General features: G+C 37.8%; 1 protein-coding gene across 1 annotated transcript in view; it reads left to right on the top strand.

Moving 5' to 3' along the window:
• Positions 1032–19817, top strand: part of SOS2 (SOS Ras/Rho guanine nucleotide exchange factor 2) — a 107364-nt gene continuing 88578 nt past the window's right edge. Inside the window, exons 1-2 of the mRNA XM_021101439.1 lie at positions 1032–1443; positions 18556–18681. Of these exons, the coding sequence (XP_020957098.1) occupies positions 1357–1443; positions 18556–18681 (213 nt within the window). The 5' untranslated portion in view covers positions 1032–1356. The remainder of the gene's footprint in view (positions 1444–18555; positions 18682–19817) is intronic.

Raw genomic sequence — 19817 nt, 5'->3', positions numbered from 1 at the left:
AAGGATCCATCGTTGCGCTGAGCTGTGATGTAGGTCGCAGACGTGGCTCAGAACCCAAGTTGCTGTGACTGTGGTGTAGGTTGCCGGCTACAGGTCTGATTGGACCGCTGGCCTGGGAACCTCCATATGCCGCGGGTGCGGCCCTGAAAAGACAAAAGAAAAAAAAAAAAGAGAGAGAAGAAAACAATGCAAAAATATGAAAAGTTTTACAAAAACGATAATTTTGTGAACATAGGGGCTCATGCAAGTGAAGGATTAAGCCTAATTAACGTTGTCATCTGCCCCTTTTGGCCCTACTGTGCGCTAAGGGCTTTCCACGCCTCGCCTCCTTCAATCCCCACACCACCACCGTATGATATAGTTACTATTGCCCATATACAAAAACGCCATGTGGAACACAAGTACGTTAAATATCCTGTCCAGACAGAAAGCCCTTTTCTTTACAAATACCTTTACTGCTTCCCACGACTGGAGTCCTTGGGCTCGAGGAGTAGCACCGACTCAGGATTGTCTGGGGAAGATCAAGAGGGGGGAGAGTGTGTGTAAAACGCAGTCAGCAAGCAGGGAAGTCTATGTGGAACAGACGCCCATTAAGCGTCCAGGACAGGGGCGCTCCTGGGGCAGGGCCCGCGCGCCTGGCCGGCGCCTCTGCCACATTCGCGGCGCGCATGCTCCGTGCAGGACTACTCCGGCTCCCAGGGATGAGTGCCGGGCGGAGGGGGCGGGCCGAGCCGCCGCTGCTGGGATCCGGAGCTCCGCGGCGGCCCTGGGGCGCTGTGCGCGGCTGCTGAAGGGGCGGCGGCGGCGGTCAGCGCTCTGCGCGCTGCAGTGTAGCTCGCTCGTTAGACGCGCACGCCCGCTCGGTCCCCAGGGCCCTCTGGAGGTGACTCGGGCGGGCCGGGCCGGGCCGGGCCGGGCGGCGTTTGCCGGTTGGGAGGGCGGAGGAGAGGCGATGAGGAGACAAGCCGCCGCTGTCGCCGTAGTTCTCCGCCCGCCGCGGCCGTAGCGGGAGTCCGAGCAGGGTCCAGGCCAGCTGAACCCCCGCCGGGCTGCGAACGCAGACAAAGGAGGAGGAGCCGCCCGAGAAGCGGGCCAACGCCGCCGGGAAAGGAGGCCGCCGCGCTTCCTCTGCGGACGCGGCGCGAGGCGAGGCCGCCCGGGCCGAGGAAGCCGCCCCCGGAGCCCCCGCCCGCCGGCGCCGCCTCCGAGCAGCCTCGGCCGTAGCCCCGGCCCGGGCGGGAGGCGGCGGCGGCGGCCGGCGAGGCGACGCAGCCAGAGCCCTGCCTGTCAGGCTACCGGCCCGGCCCATTTCGGCCCGCGGGCCGACCCCGATGTGGAGGCTCTGCGGCCGGGGCCATGCAGCAGGCGCCGCAGCCCTACGAGTTCTTCAGCGAAGAGAACAGTCCGAAATGGCGGGGACTCTTAGTCTCGGCCCTGCGGAAGGTCAGTGCTGGTGTCCGATCGGCCGCGGGGACCGAGGGAGGTGACGGGGCCGAGAAGGGCGCCTGGAGGGCGGGGTGCGGGCCGCGGCCCCTCGGACTCTCTGATGGGGAGCTGTACGTCCTCTCTGCGGGTCCGAGGCCGAGCGCTTCCTCCCCGGCCGGTGGCGGGGCGGGGGGGGGGCGGGGGGAGCTCGCGATTGCCTGTTGCATCCAAAAGGACGTTTATCTCAAGTTTTTGCCTGGCCCCGGAAGGAAGGTTTTGTTGTGATCATAAAACTGGATTTCATGTTGCAGTCATTTCGTCAGGCAACTTCCGCCGTTGACCAATTTGTTGTCCTCAGGCTGGATTCAGGGCAAGAGAAAGTCCCGCTGGTATTTAGTTTCTAAAACAAAAGCACATTTTCAGGCCAGGTAATTAACTTTTAATTAAGTTCTTTGGGGCTGTTCCCTTCGGCAGTTCGCTCGTGAAGGGTGTCCTCTCACTTAAGAGGTAGTCCTTTTTTTTTTTTTTTAACAATAAGATGGATGCGTTTCAGGAGTGCGAAATGTCAGTGAGCCATGATATTTGTAAAAACAATTCTTGAGGTAAGTTTAAAGTGCCTTCTCCGTTCCTGCAAAAGGCATCCCACCTGTTTACGAGCGATTTCCCCTATAAAATTCGGTCAGTTTCTTCACTGAGTGCAGTTTAGAGTTTAGAATCATTTTAAGGGGACAGAAAAGGAGCAGCTCTTAAAAATTAGTCTTAAGGTTGGGTGCATCGCTAGGGTGCATCTCTCCTGTAGATGATGTCAGTTTTCATCTGAATTTAGGTAATAATCATACTGTCATTTTTATATTGAAACCTTTTGTAAGATCAAGACAAATTAAAGACTGTAAATCAGTGCAGGAAAAGATACCAAACCTGCTGAACATGGGTTTTCCGTGCCATTGATGCAGATGCCTTTTGTGCAAAATAACTAAGAATAAATTTTAAAATAATAAGGAAAGAATAAACATTAATTTAAAAGACTGCCCTTGGAAAATAATTTCTTTTCTTTTTGTTTTTTTAGGGCTACACCCACGGCATATGGACGTTCCCAGGCTAGAGGTCGAATTGGAGCTGCACCTGCCACAGCCATGCCAGATCCAAGCTCAGTCTGTGATCTACACCACAGCTCACGACAATGCTGGATCCCTGACTCACTGAACGAGGCCGGGGATCAAACCTGCATCCACGTGAATACTAGTCACATTCGTTTCCGGGTGTGCGACAATGGGAACTCGTGGAAAATAAATCTTTAAACATTAAATTTTTATAAATAAATAAAGTAAGTAGTATATTTTAAAGTTAAAAACATTTTCCTCAGGCATTCAGAGTTTCAGATTTGCCATTATTTTCATAATTTTTGCAAAGAATGCCTTTCTTGGGCCAAACACTAATATCTTTTTAAAGAATTTGGTGGAGGTGGCTAGGAGCAGCTAGACAGTTATCATTTCAAGGTATACTAGGTGTTAAAGTATTAAATTGACCTACTTCCTCTGGACAGCCTGATTCTATAAGGAGAGGGAAAGAATGGAAAGTGTGCTGAGTGGTGATAATGAACACTGCCTGAATTAAAAGCAAAGGGGAAAATACTTAAATGGTAATTGAACCTTCCCCCACATAGAAAGAAGTGTGAGTGCAGTTATCAGGTAGGCCTGTATTATTGGCAGTGTGATGCCCGTCTTTACCTACTAGTGCTTTCTGGCAGCAAATAGTGTTTGAGTATGTGTTGCATAACTTATTTAGTAAGTAGCATTGACCCTAATCCTTTATGCACAGATAGAGATTTATATCTTCAGTTTAGGCTGGAAATAAGGCTAGGGCTAGAATCCAATCCTAATCTATTGCTTTGAGTCTAATTTGCATTTATATGTTGTGCTTGTTTTCTTGGAATTCAGATACCTTGTAGATCTCTACTGTTTTAGTCCACAGTTCTTATATATCCTTTGCTTTTGGAATAGATACAGCTAAGAAAATCTGGTCTTTTAAGGTGAAATCAAAAAGCATTTTCTATTTAATTTATTAATTTACTGTTATTCTAGAATGGAGGTATATTACCATGGAAGACTTTTTATTTTTGGAAAAATTTTGATGTCAGTAGTTCGGATTATGTTCAGTTTTGTGGTTTTTGTGGTATTGCAACAGGTAGGTTTGTAGTGCTTGCTAAGAGTTGTAGCTCTTGGAATTCCCTTCATGGCTCAGTGGTTAATGAACCTAGCTAGGATCCATGGGGTTGAGAGTTCGATCCCTGGCCTCGCTCAGTGGGTTAAGCATCTGGCGTTGATGTGAGCTGTGGTATAAGTCACAGATGTGGCTCGGATCCCTAGTTGCTGTGGCTGTGGTATAGGCTGGCAGCTGTAGCTCTGGTTTAATCCCTAGCCTAAGAACTTCCTTATGCAGTGGATGTGGCCTTAAAAAACAACAAACAAACAAAAAAGAGTTGTAGCTCTTAAGGAGCTCATGGTTCACTCTTTCTTTGTATAAAATTCTGTTATGTACCTGCCACCTGTGTCTTTGTACCGTGAGAATTCCTGTCACGTAAGTGGAGTCACTGTCTTCACATTCAAGGCATCTAGAATTTGGATTCTCTTTCAGCTGACCAGATTGTTACAGGGCATATTAGAATTAATAGTAGAAGCAGCAATAGTAGGATTTTTCTCCTCCAGTTGGTGTTGCCATTGAACATGAACATGTGTGCACTAGTTTCATTTAACATTTATTGGAGACATTTTATTTAGGTACTTGGCACCCAAGCTGAACCCTAAGAATACAAACATGAATAAAAGCAAAGGCCTTGTCTAAAGGTGATTATCACCTAGACTGAATATTCTAAACTTTGAGGTTTTGGTTTATATAAATGAGATAGTAATTATGAGCTCAAAGTTCTGTAAAGAATATCCGTGTGTATGAAAAAAGCAAGCTTGTTTAATTAGCTCTGTTGGGTTTAGTTCACTTGGACATCTTGGTATAACCTCTACAACTATTAAAATATGATTTTCAGAAAGGTAAAATCATGGCTTTTATGCCAGTATAAATGAACATGTATTAAGTTCTTTAGACCCAGCTTATTAGTGAAGATGTTAAAGCCACTTTATATGAAAATTGGAGGAGGTAGGCATTTAAAGGCAATTTAATAAAAGAATATTAAGATTGTTGTGTTGAATGCAAAATTTATTAATAACCTATAGGAACATAAGCAGTAAGTTTTGGGTTATCTTTCCTGCTGATTAAATTTTACATCTATACCAGACAAAAAAATTTCTAAGTTAATCTTACAGATTTGGAAATTAAGTCAACAGACAGTAATCAAATAAATGTTCAAGCATAGGTGCACCAAAGAACACCTAGTTAAACCAAAAAATACATATATTTGACAAAGTTACTGTTGCTGACTTTGAAAATGCAAGGGATTTTTTAAAACCAGCATTAAATATTCATTTCACTATGTAGAACATTGAGAAATAGATTTAAGGAAAAATAATTTTGGAAATAGAAATGTGTTGTTTTGTTATGCTTTTGTTCTTTGACTTTTAAAACAGACTTCACGTAGAGCTTTTAAATACATAGAGTACTATAAAGGGTAAAGTAGAGCAAGATGACGTTACTAATGGATTATATGTGCATTGTTAACCTTACTGCTAAATTATGTATCTTACCTAAAAGAGCCAGAGATGTAAATGCCTTCATCACTACTCCCCAAGAACACTGAAGCTATCATATTACTTGGAGGAAAAAAAGAGTGTGGGATGTAATTGTAAATGGAGCTTTTTACGTGTGTCTTTGAAATGCCTATGGTACTTTGGGCATGTGCTATTTGATTGTATGCTAAAAAAAAAATCATTGTAAGCGTTCTACCTATGGGAAACATCCCTTATAATCATTTCAGCAGGTTTTTTTAGTCCCTGATATTTCCCTTGTAGATGCCTTTTCTGTAAATGATACCAGGCTAGCCATGGAAAAGAAAATGCTTGTTTTTGTTTGTTTGTTTGTTTGTTTGTTTGTTTTTATCTGTAGTTACAAATGTCATAGAGAGCTGGAGAGAATTGGTAGAATTACCTTGTTCCTGAGTCTAATTTGATTCAGATTAAATACCAACTTCACACCTCAACCATTATAGTTTGCTCTTAGGTATCAGTTAAAATTCAAGAGGTGTGAGAGAATGTCTGGGTTAATTAATAATGATGTGTGGTAGGGAAAAATAGCGTGGAGCATTTTGATTCGGAAATGCTCTTGTGAGATCTTAAAGATTCTAGTGTTTATGCCTTAGTGCTAAAAGCTCTTGGAACTGTTTTAGAGAATTGCACTGGATTTTTCTTGGGGCCCAGAAGAAAAGTATAGAGGTCCTTTGAGAAAATGAAATTGGTGTCACCGACATAAGAAGGTCAAGAAAGTCATCTTTAAGGAAGTAACACTTGTGAGTTCTGGAGGGTATATTCAAATGTTTATTCTTGATATTAAGGTACCAGCAAGGCCCCTGCTCTCATAAAGCTTCCGTTCTAAATGGCTGTGGCAGAGGGGCCTGGAGCAGATAGACAGTAAACAATTATCTGAAAGATCAAGGAATTAAGGAAACAAGGGAAAGGGGAGAAAGGACTCACAAGGCCTAGGGACAGGTAGGAACATGACTTAAAGAGTCAAGACTAAGTGAAAAGAAGATCAGCTAGTTTAGAGACTATGGTGTAGACCCAGGCTAAGTTCTCTGTCTGAGAATAGAAGTCCTATAGGGTTGTTTATGTTACGAATTAATTAGATTAACTTGATAACAATTGCTTTTTTGAAAACATGACTCCAACAGAAGGAAGTAGGAGAAACTATGAGTTTTGTGACATAAGGCCTCTTCCGAATTTCCTAAAGCCACTGAGTATAACAATAGAACTCAAGGGAGTTATTTGGAATTATCCAAACTAATAATGACCCAAACTGACCCAGGGCATTTAACCAAACTGGATGAGCATAGGAATGCATTTTAGCTTGTTGCATTTAGCTTCCTGTCAGCCATGATTTAGTAGTTGTCTTTTGTTTTCAGTTTAATTTGGTATGGTATATTTGGAGCAATAATATTCCATTAAAGTGTTTTATGCAGAATATCCAAAGCATTACCTGTGTTACCACTTGATATAAATCAAGTATATATCTTTAATATTAACTATGGCCTTTCTTTCAAGGGAACAGTAGTTTGATTATATTCTCTGTTAGCCTGCATATTTGAATCAGGGAGAAAGTTTGATGGAACTAAGGGATATAGCATTATCTCATTTAGTCATGTTAAAAATTAACAACCTAAAATTCTTTTCCTTTTTTATATATAAGAACACAGTATAGTAAGTAGAAAGCTTTTGAAATATGTAAGGTGTTATACACTTCACATTTTAATGTGTAGAAATAAAGTAGCACAGTGAAAATAACATTGAGATCTAGATGTATGCACTTGTCTCCTCCAAGTTTTAATTACTCCAGTTTTCTTCATTAAAACATTTTGTGAACTCAAATACTACCTGTTACTTAATACCACTTTGTAATTCTTTCTAAATTGACCCATTAGCAGCAGTTGATAGTTAATCCCTTCCTCCTTGAAATCCTTTCCTCATTTAGCTTTCAGGACACCAAACTCTGCTAGTTTTTTCCCTGTTTCTTTTAGGTCTCCTCCTTTGTTGATCTCTTCCTGACTACATCATCCTGACCTCCCCAGAGTTTAGTCTTTGGACTTCTGTTTCTATTTACTGTGTCTGTTTCTATTTCTATTGCTAGTAGATGTCTTGGTAATACCACCAGGCCTCATTGCTTCACACGCCATCTGTATCTGACAGTTTCCAGTTTATATTTCTTGCTCAGACCTCTCTCCTGAGCTTGGATGTCCACTTTTTTTCTTGACACTTCCACAAAGATAGGGGATAGGCATCTCAACTGAAAATGAGCTCCTTCTCTTCTCCTGAAAACTTGGTCCTGTTGTAATATTTCCCCCATTAGTTAATGGCTTACTGCATCATTCTAGTTGCTATAACCCATATCTAATCTGTCAGCAAATCCTTTTAGCTCTACTTCACACTATAGCAATATTCAGTCACCATTTCTTACTCTCCCACTTATACCAGCTGGGAACAATTCATTATCACCAACCTCTGGGAGTATTAAAGTAGCCTCTTAACTGGTCTCCTCTCTTCTACTCTTGCTCCATTCAGTCTTTCTCAACACAGTAGAAATAAGGAGGATCATGTCATTCCTTTGTTCAAAACTTCATTTAGTGCTTCTCAAAATAAGAGTTCTCTCAGTGGCCTGCTAGGCCCTCTGCAATTTGATGTTGTCTTTCTCTCCACTTTACTTCACTGACCTCATTTACTGCTGATCTTTTTTTTTTTTTTTTTTTGCTCTACTCCTGCCCCCACACCAGCCTCTTCATACCTGCAACACATGGACGTGCTCTAGTCTCAGGGCTTTTATACTTGGTGTTTCTTCTGCCTAGAACAATTTTCCTGCTGTTAAAAACATGAGTGGCCCTTTTACCTCCTTTAAGTTTTCAGACATCTTCCCGAAGAGGCCTTCTCTTGCATCCTGTCTAAAACTGGTGCTACTCCTGCTTCCCGGACTTTCCTATGTAAATGTTCAGGGCATGTCCTAGTTCAAACTTATTTTCATCTTCTATAAAACTTTGTCTCCAGTATAAATGATACACTATTCAGTTCTCAAGCCAGAACCTAGGCATCATCTGTCCCTTCTCTCTCATACCAGGTTCATGTCTAATCAACATCGTCTTGCTTCTTTCTCCTAAAAGGAATTATCTAACTTTTTTGCTATGTATCCCAAAAGAATTTTGAAAAATTAGCATATTTTTTACATATTTAAAAATTTTCATCTCTAAGTTCAAATAGTTTCAGAGGATATACTTTCGTATGTATTCTAAATACTGATGTTTTAAAATAAAAGTCTTTATTTTTTGTTGTTTTTAGGCTGCACTTGCGGCCTATGGAAGTTACCAGGCTAAGGGTCTGATCCGAGCTGCAGCTGCTAGCCTATGCCACAGCCACAGCAGTGTGAGATCTGAGCTGCATCTGCCATCTCCACCACAGCTCACGGCAATGCTGGATCCTTTAACCCACTGAGAGTGAAGCCAGTGATCAGACCCACCTCTTCATAGATACTAATTGAGTTCTTAACCCAAGCCACAATGGGCACTCCCCATTGGTCTTTTAAATGTACCCAATGAAATCTAAATACTATAACAATTTGATACACACCGTTCATCCTTTTACAATATACATGACAGTGTGCATTTTTAATGGTTGCAAATTTTACATTGTTCTTTCTTCTCTGTGAACTTTTCTTTCTACTTCCCCCTCCTGATTATATTCATTATATCTTTAGGTTTAAAAGTCTTTGATCTCTCCTTTGTATTTGTACTTATTTGCAACAACAAAAATGTGTATATGTTGATTTTTTAAAAAATTCCCCAGTGATCATAAAGCTTTTTAAAAAACCTTCCTTTTGGTTATTAGTAGTGCATAGTTGAGCAAAATAACAAATTATCATGAATTTTGAAAAACAATCATAAGGCTTTATTGAAGCACATTGCTCAGTGACATCTATATAGCCTTTTTTTTTTTTTTTTTTTTCTTTTCAGTCTGGGGGAACCAGGACTTTAGTGCCTCCTCTTTTTTTTTTTTTTTTTTTTTCACTTTTAAGATTTTTTTCCATTATAGTTGACTTACAGTGTTTATGTACTGTTTGCATTATGTTTAAATTAGTTTATGTTTCATAGGTAAATATTATATACTGCTAAAACTAGATAGATTCTTGCTGTAGTGAATCAGTTCAGCATCAGTTCCATTCCTGTTTTCCGTTTCTGTAAATAAAAGTCCTGAAAATTTTAAAGCAGTCAAACTCATTTTATAAACTTCTTCAAATTATATGCCAAAATTGTATTGTGATCTATCAAAAAATTACTCTTAATGATCTTTCAGCCAGAAACTCAATTAGGTTTTCCTTCAGTTTTGTTTAAGGCAAAAAGTTGGAAAGCATCTAACTTGGAAAATGATTTGTTATCTGGTCTTTAGAGGGACTCACTTTTTCATTTTCTAGCTTTTCCAGGACTTGTCAAATGTGAGTAGTTATTATTCCTCTTACTTTTTCACTTTTTTACTCAGAGGTACTTTTTTTTTTTTTTTAAACATTTTTTGTTGGTTTATTTGTTCTTTTTAGGGCTTCACCTGTGGCATATGGAAGTTCCCAGGCTAGGGGTGAATTGGAACTGAAGCTGCCAGCCTACACCACAGCCACAGCAAGCCACTGAGCAAAGCCAAAGATTGAACCCACATCCTCATGGGTACTAGTCAGGTTTGTTACTACTGAGCTATGACAGGAAATCCCACTCAGAGGTACTTTTTTAGCCCAATATATCCAAGAAAGATTGGGAAAATAAAAACAGTATTAATGTCAGTATACCTTAGCTGTGTGACAGTATTTATTCATAAAATGTATTTTACCTTATTTCATTCTTTAAATATATTTTTATTAAATCTTTGGAGTTTAAGAACTAGCTCATTTTATTAATTTTCTGCTGCTGCATAACAGATTATCAAAAACTTCATGGCTTACTACAGCACACATTTATTATGTCACAGTTTCTGTAAGTTAGCAGTCCAGATATGGCTTAGGTGGATTCTTTGTTTTGAGTCCCATAGACTGAAATCGAGGTTCTAGCTTGGGCGTAGACTCATCTGAGGCTCAAGGTCCTCTTCTAAGCTTATGTGGTTATTGGCGGAATTTGTTTCCTTTCAGTTTCCAGAGACTGCTGCCATTCATTGACACATGACCCTCCCTCCCTATAACTTGTTAGTTTGCTTCTTCAAGACCAACAGGAGTGCATCTGCTGCTGTTAATGTATCACACTTGTAAACCTTCTTTTAAAGGATTCACCTGGTTTAAGTCAGGCCTACCCAGAGAAATTTCCCTTTTGGTTAGCTCAGAGTCAGCTGATCACAGACCTTAGTCACCTTTGCCATATATGGTAGTATGATCATAGAAGTGATATCTGATGATATTTACAGGTCCTGCCCACATTCAAGGCAAGCGAAGTATACAGGGCATGTATACCTGGTGTGGGAATCTGGGAGCCACCCAGCCACCTTAGAATTCTGCCTACCAAACTCATTCATTTTCTGGGAAATATCCCCACATAACCTAATTGGTAAGGTCAGTTTTAGTTGTCAAGCCACCCAGCCTATCATATTTATCTTCTTTCAGACAAAATCTGACTTAATTTTTCAGTTCAAATGAGTATGTTAATACATGTCACATGCCAACCATGTCACTTCTGAATTCTAATTATAACATAGAAAGGTAAATAAGGTGTGAAAACTTGCTTTAAGTTTTTTCTCCTGAATAAAATGAGGTAATATTGCCTTTATTTAGTATTTTTTAAAGGTGGAGAAAAAAAAGTCTTTATTCTCCTGAGCTTTTTCCTTCATTACGGTGTATTTTTTGACAGTAGGCTAATGAATTGAAGAAGGAAGGTGGTACTTAAATGAAAGATATTTATCATTGTCTGTTTTGTGCCCTAGAATTTATTTATTTACTTTTTATTGCACTGGAGGGTAGCACACGACAATGAAACTGAGGATAAGCAAGAGATCTGCCTTTCTTCAGTAGAGTGGGAGGAGGGCAGTTGTGAAGGAGAAGTAGACAAGGAGAACGTGCTTTATTTATTCCTTGAGTACAGGCACTTTGCAAGCAGATGTTCTTTAAGAAAGAGTGCATGTGGTAGTTTTAGAAGTATGCTAAATAAAGGTCATGGGTATTTTTCCCAGGCAGTCTAAAACTTTGACTGAATAAAACATATTTAGTAATAGTGATCTTTTTCCCAGGTCACAGGGGAAAAAAAAAAAACAGTGTTAATTTTTTTTTTAAATTTTACTTTTTTCTCCCAGGTTTTTCTTAAGTCAGTGGTGCCTGCTGCAATTTACTTGCTAATGAGTAGTGCAAAATTATAAAATAAAGGAACAATGGAGTTCCCGTCGTGGCGCAGTGGTTAACGAATCCGACTAGGAACCATGAGGTTGTGGGTTCTGTCCCTGCCCTTGCTCAGTGGGTTAACGATACGGCGTTGCCGTGAGCTGTGGTGTAGGTTGCAGACGCGGCTCGGATCCCGCGTTGCTGTGGCTCTGGCGTAGGCCAGTGGCTACGGCTCCGATTCAACCCCTAGCCTGGGAACCTCCATATGCCGTGGGAGCGGCCCAAGAAATAGCAACAACAACAACAACAACAACAACAACAAAATAAATAAATAAAATAAAATAAAGGAACAAGAGATAATACAGGTTTTATGGGGTAAACAGCTTATGATACTTTTGTTTACTTAGAAATATGTGCCTATAGTTTTAAGTTTTATAGTCATTTTTATTAATATTCTTGCTGTCTGTGATGAAGGATAACTATCTTAATATTTCATATTCTTCTAGGAGCACTGTGACTTCCAAATGCTCTGCCACTAGAACAAGTTGGGAACCTTTGATTTAGCCTGTACTTTCTTGGCTTTACAGGCTAATGGCCTGACTGTATGGAAAGGTTCTTAGAGATCATATACCATTTCATTCCAATCAAGGAAAGTTTTAATGACAAAACTTTAAGTTTCAGTTAATAGTCTTTCCTGCATGTTTTGATTATTTTAGGGTAAGCCCTTACCTGATATTAAGCTAAACAGAATGAGATTCCTAACTTGTATTTTCTATATTTTAAATAAACCTACCTTGAAAGCTTGTCAAGAAAGAACCTATGTAAGAACACTAAATCTAAGTGAGAAGTGAATGTTAGCGGACAGTGGGAATAGAGGAACGTAGAGTGGGAATACCCTCATTTCTAATGTTATATAGAATATCTGGGTCTCTGGGTACATATCCAATGAAATAAAAACAACTTTTATGGAGTTATTAATTTTTCTCAGTCTGCAGGTATCAGCAAGTCTAAGAAATCTGTTTGTTACCATGAATTATTTAGCAGCTATTTACTCAGTGCTTTCTTTATGCAAAGCATGGTGCTAAATTACCTGTGTGTTAGGAATAAAGGAGTGTGGAAATAGGAAGAAACAAAAAAACATAAGAAATATGTTTATGGTTTACAACTGTGGTTTCATTTTTTGATTATATACCTTTATCAGGAAAATGCCAGCTTAGGATATTATGTTTTTATATTATTTTAAATAACTTAATTGGGAATGTAATTGACATACAATAGCTGCACATATTTAAAGTGTTTAGTTTGGTAAGTTTTTATGTATGTGTACTTCAGTAAAATATTTATAATAAAGATAGTATATCCTTCATCCCCATAAATTTTCTCTTGACTGTTTATAATTCTTCCCATCCTCCTGATCCCTTATCTACAAGCAATCACTGGTTTTCATCCTATCACTGTAGATTGCTTTTTTCTAGAGCTTTTTAAGTAATGGAATCACACAGTATATATTCTTTTCTTGCTTGCTGCCTTTGACTCAGCATAATTCTTTTGAGATCTGTTCATGTTGTTGCATATAGCAATAGTTCATTCCTTTTGATTGCTCAGTAACATTCCAGTGTGTGGATATACTACCTTTTTTTTTTTTTTTTTTTTTTTCTTTTTCTTTTTTTGGCCACCCCTTGGCATATGGAGTTTCTGGGCCAGGGATCAAATCCACGCCACAATTGTGACCTACGCTGCAGCTCAGCAATGCCAGATGCTTAACCTAATTGTGCTGGGCCAGGGATTGAATCTGCTTCCCAGTGTTCCCATCCCATTGTGCCATAATGGGAATTCCTATTGCTGGTTTTTTTTGGTTTATTTGTTTGTTTTTAAAGTCCATTCAGGTGGTGATGTACATTTGACTTTCATATCTTGGCTATAACAAATAAAGCTGCTCTAAACATTTCTGTACAAGTCTTTGTAAGGATAGATATTTCCTTTTCTCTTGGGTAATTACCAAAGAGTAATTGGATCAGGTAGTAGATGTGCTGTTTAACTTTTTAACTATCAGTCTGTTTTCTGTTCAAACTGTTGTACACTTGTACATTCCCAACAGCAATATATGAAAATTTCAGTTCCTCCTGCCAACACTTGGTATTTATTTTCAGTCATTCTAATGGGGAATACTAGTATCTTATTGTTTTAATTTGCATTTCCCTGATGACTAATGACACTGAGCATTTCTCATATTTTTATTTGCCATCTGTATGTCATATTTGGTGAACTGTTTGTTTAGATCTCTTGCCCATTTTTGTTGAGTTGTTTTGTTTTTTTTATGGCCTCACCCACGTAATATGGCTCCTGGGCCAAGGATTGAACTTGAGCTGAAGCTGCAAGCTACATCACAGCTCTGGCAACTCTAGATCCTTTAACCCACTGTGCTGGGCCAAGGATTGAACCTGTGCCTCCGCTGTGACACAGTGGGAACTCTCTGTTTAGTTTTTTTATTGCTGAGTTTTGAGAGTTCTTTATGAGTCTGAATAAAATCCTCTATCAGATAATTGATCTACAAAGATTTTCTTTTAGTCTGTAGCTTTTTTATTTTTTTAAAATATTGTCTCTTTTTTTAACAGCAGTGAATCTTTATTGGGATTTTTGTCTCCATTTTTGGCCACCCCATGGCACATGGAGTTCCCAGGCCAGGATCAGATCTGAGCTGCAGTTGCAACCTAAGCCACAGCTGTGGCAACACTGGATCCTTAACCCACCGTACCGAGCTGGGGATCAAACCTATGTGTCCCAGCACTCCCAAGATGCTGCTGATTCCATTGCATCACAATGGCAGCTCCAATTGGGATGGTTTCTTTCCTTTTTTTTTTTTTTAACAAAATAATTTTTAAAAACAAAAAACCCATATGTAAACAAGAAAGTATAAAGTATACATCCAAGAATCAAAATGAATTCTGGGTTAACATTCCATAATTCTGTAAAATATTTTTGATCCAGCAGTGTTGAGGGTAATTAATGGAAGCTTTTCTTTGAATACTCTAAAACAGTTTATGGATTATAAACTATATATAGTTTAGGTTTTCATTCTTCCCATGAATCCACCTGCAACGTATATACTAGTCCTAACATGTTTATGTTGTTAGTACTAGTCCAAAATATCTGTCATCTGAGATTAAGTAGGTTACAACTATCTGATCTCCAGAATTTTTATAAGGAAATATTCTAGAACCCATATACTACAACATCATTTTTCAAAACTAACTTAATTTTAAATTCTCTCTAACTAGTCTGCAGCCTATTTATTTCTTCTCGCTTTCTATATATGCATTAAATACCATAGCAGCTTTACCTTTAAAAGTATAGCTAATACATTAATACATATTTAGGCAGTAATTCCTGATAAAGCTGTTTATTTGACAAGAAAAAAATGCTATTTTTTAAAAAATTTATTTCAGAGTTTGCATTATAGCTCAGCGGTTAAGAACCTGACATAGTGTCTGTGAGGATGAGGGCTCAAGTCCTGGACTTGCTTAGTAGGTTAAAGATCCTGTGTTGCCACAAACTGTGGCATAGGTTGCAGATGTAGCTCAGACCCAGAGTTGCTGTGGTTGTGGCATCATTCGGTACCTACAGCTCTGATTTGACCCCTAGCTTGGGAACTACCATATGCCAGAGGTGCAGTTTTAAAATAAATAAGTAAATAAATAAAAAAATAAAATTTACTTCAACTATTGTCATACTAGTGTTATTTATTAAAAAATGATGGCTTCAATTTATAGGATTCAGTATACACATTAATATAGTTTAAAATTAAAGATATTAAGTTATAACTCATATGGAAAAAAGCCTCAGTTCTTGAAAGACCAAAATGCATTGTTTTATTACTATAAAATGTTATTAATTCATCGGTTTTGCCGATTATATTCAGTTCATTCTTGGTATTATCTTTTGAAGAGCAAAAGTTTAAAATTTTTATGAGGTCCATTTTATCCATTTGCTTTTTTACAGACTGTTCTTTAGTGTCATATCTAAGCAGTCTTTGGGTAATCCAGGGTTACAATATTTTTCTTCCTGAAGTTTTTTAGTTCTGAGTTTTACATTTAGATCTATAATCTATTTGAGTTAATTTTTATATATGAGGAGATAATTTTGCATACATTATGGGGTTTTTTTGCATATGGTTATCTGCATCATTTATTGAGAAAGCTATCCCTTTTCCTTTGCTAAAGGCCCTTGCACCTTTATCAAAATAATTTGTGTGTGGTTTTATTTCTGAATTCCCTGTTTTGTTCTATTGATCTTTTTTGCTTATCTTTACATCAATACCACACTATTTTGATTATTATAAACTTTATAAAAATCTTGGAATTAGGTAGCTTTAGCCTTTTGACTTGTTCTTTTTCAGAGTTGTTTTGGTTATTCTAGGACCTTTGTATTTTCATAGGAATTTTAAAATTATCCTGTCAATTTCTATGGGAAAAAAAAAACCTGTTGAAATTTTTATTGGGATTGTGTTGAATTTATAGATTATTTGAAGGGAATTGACAACAATATTTGTCTTTCAACTCATAAAGTTGATCTTTTCATTTATTTAGGTTTTTAAAAATTTCTGTCAGCAATATTTTGTAGTTGTTAGTGTATATCTTCAGAATGAAATTTATTGCTTTTTCTTTTTAAATTGAATTTTAACTCTTTCGTAACAAACAAAACTTCCATTATTCTTAGCTGGTGTTGAGGCACTTGCAGAAATCTTGGAAGTGGAGTAAAGAATTTGGCATAAATAAATGCACACACTGTGTATTGAAAGGTATTTCTACATTGTACCAGAAACTCTAATGTTAGTTGATTGAACAAGTACACTAGCATGATTTTTTTATTTGATTGTGAATATAGGGAACTGAAATATATATATATTGGGAAATAACATTTCCAAAATTTGTCAAATCTAGTGTTTATAAATTTAAAAAATAAAGTTTTATGCTTTTATATGTGTCTGTGCATGAATCATTAGTATTATGACTATTTTTACAGCATATGTGTAAGAAAGTACATTCTGGTAATGCGAAAATACATTGTAACTAAAGTATAGATCTGACTTGTTAATCTACTGTTAAAGACTGAAATTTATTTTAATTGCTCTTTTTCTAACCTTTCAGAAAAATATGAAAAGTGGGTTTCTTCTGATGTGGTAATTTTATTTTACTGTCTGAGGGTGCTGAGATAAATTCTGTGCAAGTGCAAAGTATGGCTAATTTTCTTTGTCATATTAATGTCCTTATTAATATTTATGGGAGGAATTTTAACATTGTATAGTTGTTTTATGACTTTTCATATCAGAATCTTTTTCAGGACTTCAGTGGATTGCATGAGGTCCACCCACATTGGGGAGGGCAGTCTGGTTTATTCAGTCTACCAATTCAAATGTTAATCTCATCCAGAAATACCCTCACAGACACTCAGAAATAATATTTAACCAAGTATCTGGGTACCCAGTGGCTTAGGTCGCTTCAGAGGTGTGGGCTCAATCCCTGGTCTGGTACAGTGGTTAAAAGGATCCAGCATTGCCACAGTTGTGGCCTAAGTTGCAACTTTGGAGTGGGTTACAGTCACAGCTTAGAATCAGTCCCTGACCGGGGAACTTCCATATACCATGGGCATATAAAAAGATAAATAAAGTAAATACATAAATAAAGTTAAAGATAAAAACCATTTGGAAATTAGAAGTTATTTTTGAATGGATGACTGCAAAAATTTCCCATATCAAGATTTCTGAATTTTTTACAAATATAGTTTTTAGACAAAATGTAAATATTACAAAAGAAGAAAGGTTGAAAATGATGGGCTAAGTATCCAGCTCAAAAAGTTAGAAAAAAAGAATAAAAAGCAGAAGAAAAAATGAAGATGAAACATATAAATAAAATATAAAGCAAACAAAGCCAAAAAAAGTTGGTTATTGAAAAGATTAATAAAATTAATAAACCCATGAGAGACTGATCAAGAAAAGAAAGAACACACAAAAATAACTGATATTGATGAAAAAAAGGACTCCACTAAAGATTCTATGAACTTAGAAAATGCAAGAGACTATAGTGAACAATTTTATGCTAAATTTTGAGAACTTAGATGAAGTGATCAACTTCATGCTGTTTTTTTCTTTGTGGGAATATTTTTAATTACTGCATCAGTTTTCCAAAATAACTGTAAGACTATTTAAATTTTTTATTACTTTTTATGTCAGTGGTACTGGACCATGGAATAAAAAGTTAGAACAGTACTTATTTGTCTTGATCATTCTTTTTTGTTTTAAGGGTCGCACCCCACCGCATATGAAAGTTCCCAGGCTAGGGGTTGAATTGGAACTGCAGGTGCCCACCTACACCACAGCCACAGCAACACAGATCCGAGTCATGTCTGCAACCCACACTATAGCTCATGGCAACGCCAGATCCTTAACCCACTGAGCAGTGCTGGGGATTGAACCTGCGTCCTCACTGACACTGGTTGGGTTCATTACTGCTGAACCGTGATGGGAAATACTCTTAATCATTCTTTCAATAAATACTTACATGATACCTATGATAATGCTAGGCACTATTTTTTACCTTTTTGTACCTGATGTTCAGTTTGACTAGCTTATTTTTAGGGTGTATTACTAGGTTCAAACTTTAAGAAATTTAACAATGAAAGAGCCCAGCACAGCTATGTGGTGAGAAAAAAGGAGCATATTTCACTATAAAAGCAGTGTGACTAGCACCTACTTCATAGAGCACCTTCGTCACTTGTTAAGTGATTTTAATTTTTTCCGTTGTAGCTGGTTTACAGTGTTCTGTCAGTTTTCTACTGTACAGCAGAATGACCCAGTCACACATAATGTATACATTCTTTTTCTCACATTATCCTCCGTCACTTGTAAAGTAGTATGGTTACAGAGATACCTCTGTTGCTAGGATTCATGACGTAGTGTTCATATTTTCTAGTAGGTTTATTAATTAACAAGGGGTATCCATAATTCCTCTGAAATTGTGTAGAATATTTTGTGTGTATATTCTTTTTAACCATTCTGGTAAAATACTATTAATTATATATAATATTCTCTAATTTTTGTTCAGTAAATATCCTTTTGCCTGTACTTATATTGAGAACTTTTTCTTTAAGGTTCAGGAACAAGTACATCCCAATCTCTCAGCAAATGAAGAGTCTCTCTATTATATTGAAGAGCTGATTTTTCAGCTGCTTAATAAATTATGCCTGGCCCAACCAAGGACTGTTCAAGATGTGGAGGTAAAAATTATTTTGTTACTTCAAAAAGTCATTGAATTACTGTACAAAGTAATTTTTATATCTAAATCTATATTATTCTAAATTATTATGGAAACTAAAACCATTGAAGTCATATGGGGGATATATGGTCAGTTCATTATTATTTTTTTTTTAGCTGCACCCATGGCGTGTGGAAGTTCCTGGGCCAGGGATCAAACTTGTGCCACAACAGTAACCAGAGCTATAGCAGTGACAATGCTGGTCCTTAACCCACTGAGCAACCAGGGAACTCCTGTGGTTAGTTCATTTTTGTCAAAATGTCAAGGCAGGAGTTCCTGTTGTGGCTCAGCGGGTTAAGAACCTGACTGGTATCCCTGAGGACAGGAATTCGATCCCTGGCCTTGCTCAGTGGGTTAAAGATCTGGCATTGCTGTGAGCTGTGATGTAGGTTGCAAATGTGGTTTGAATCTGATGTTGCTGTGGCTATGGTGTAGGCCAGCAGCTACTGCTCCAGTTTGACCCCTAGCCTGGAAACTTCCATATGCCACAGCTGCAGCCCTAAAAAGCAAAAAAAAAAAAAAAAAAAAAAAAAAAAAAATTAATTCAAGATGTATAATCTTAAAAGCTAAAACTATAAAGTTTCTGGAAGCAAATGCAAAAGAATATCTTTATAAGCTGGGGTTAAATATTTTTTTAAAGAGGACTCAAAACATGGTATCAAAGAATAAAAGAATAAAATTGGTGCAAAAATAAAAAAGGTGAAAGTCACTGACTCGGAGAACATGTTTTCAATATGTATTCCTTACATAGAACTTATATCCAGAATATGTTAAAAACTCCTACAAATCGATAATAAAAAGATACCCTGCTCACCCAAATAGGCAAAAGTCTTGAACAGACACTTCATAAATGGGTATATACTTATGGCCAATAAGCATATTAAGGTACTCAAGCCCATAATTTATCTGGAAAATAGAAATTAAAACAACAATAAGATACTATTTCACACTCACTAAAAGGAATGAAATTAAAGACTGATAACAGAGAATGTTGATGAGATGTAGAGCAGCTAGAAGTCTCATACATTGCTAGTGGCATAACCACCTTGGAAAATTGTTTGCAGCTTCTTATAAAGTTAAAAATATATCTAACCTATG

Source organism: Sus scrofa, chromosome 1 (assembly GCF_000003025.6).
Source record: "Sus scrofa isolate TJ Tabasco breed Duroc chromosome 1, Sscrofa11.1, whole genome shotgun sequence".
Classification (NCBI taxonomy): domain Eukaryota; kingdom Metazoa; phylum Chordata; class Mammalia; order Artiodactyla; family Suidae; genus Sus; species Sus scrofa.
This window is presented reverse-complemented; position numbering and strand designations above follow the sequence as displayed.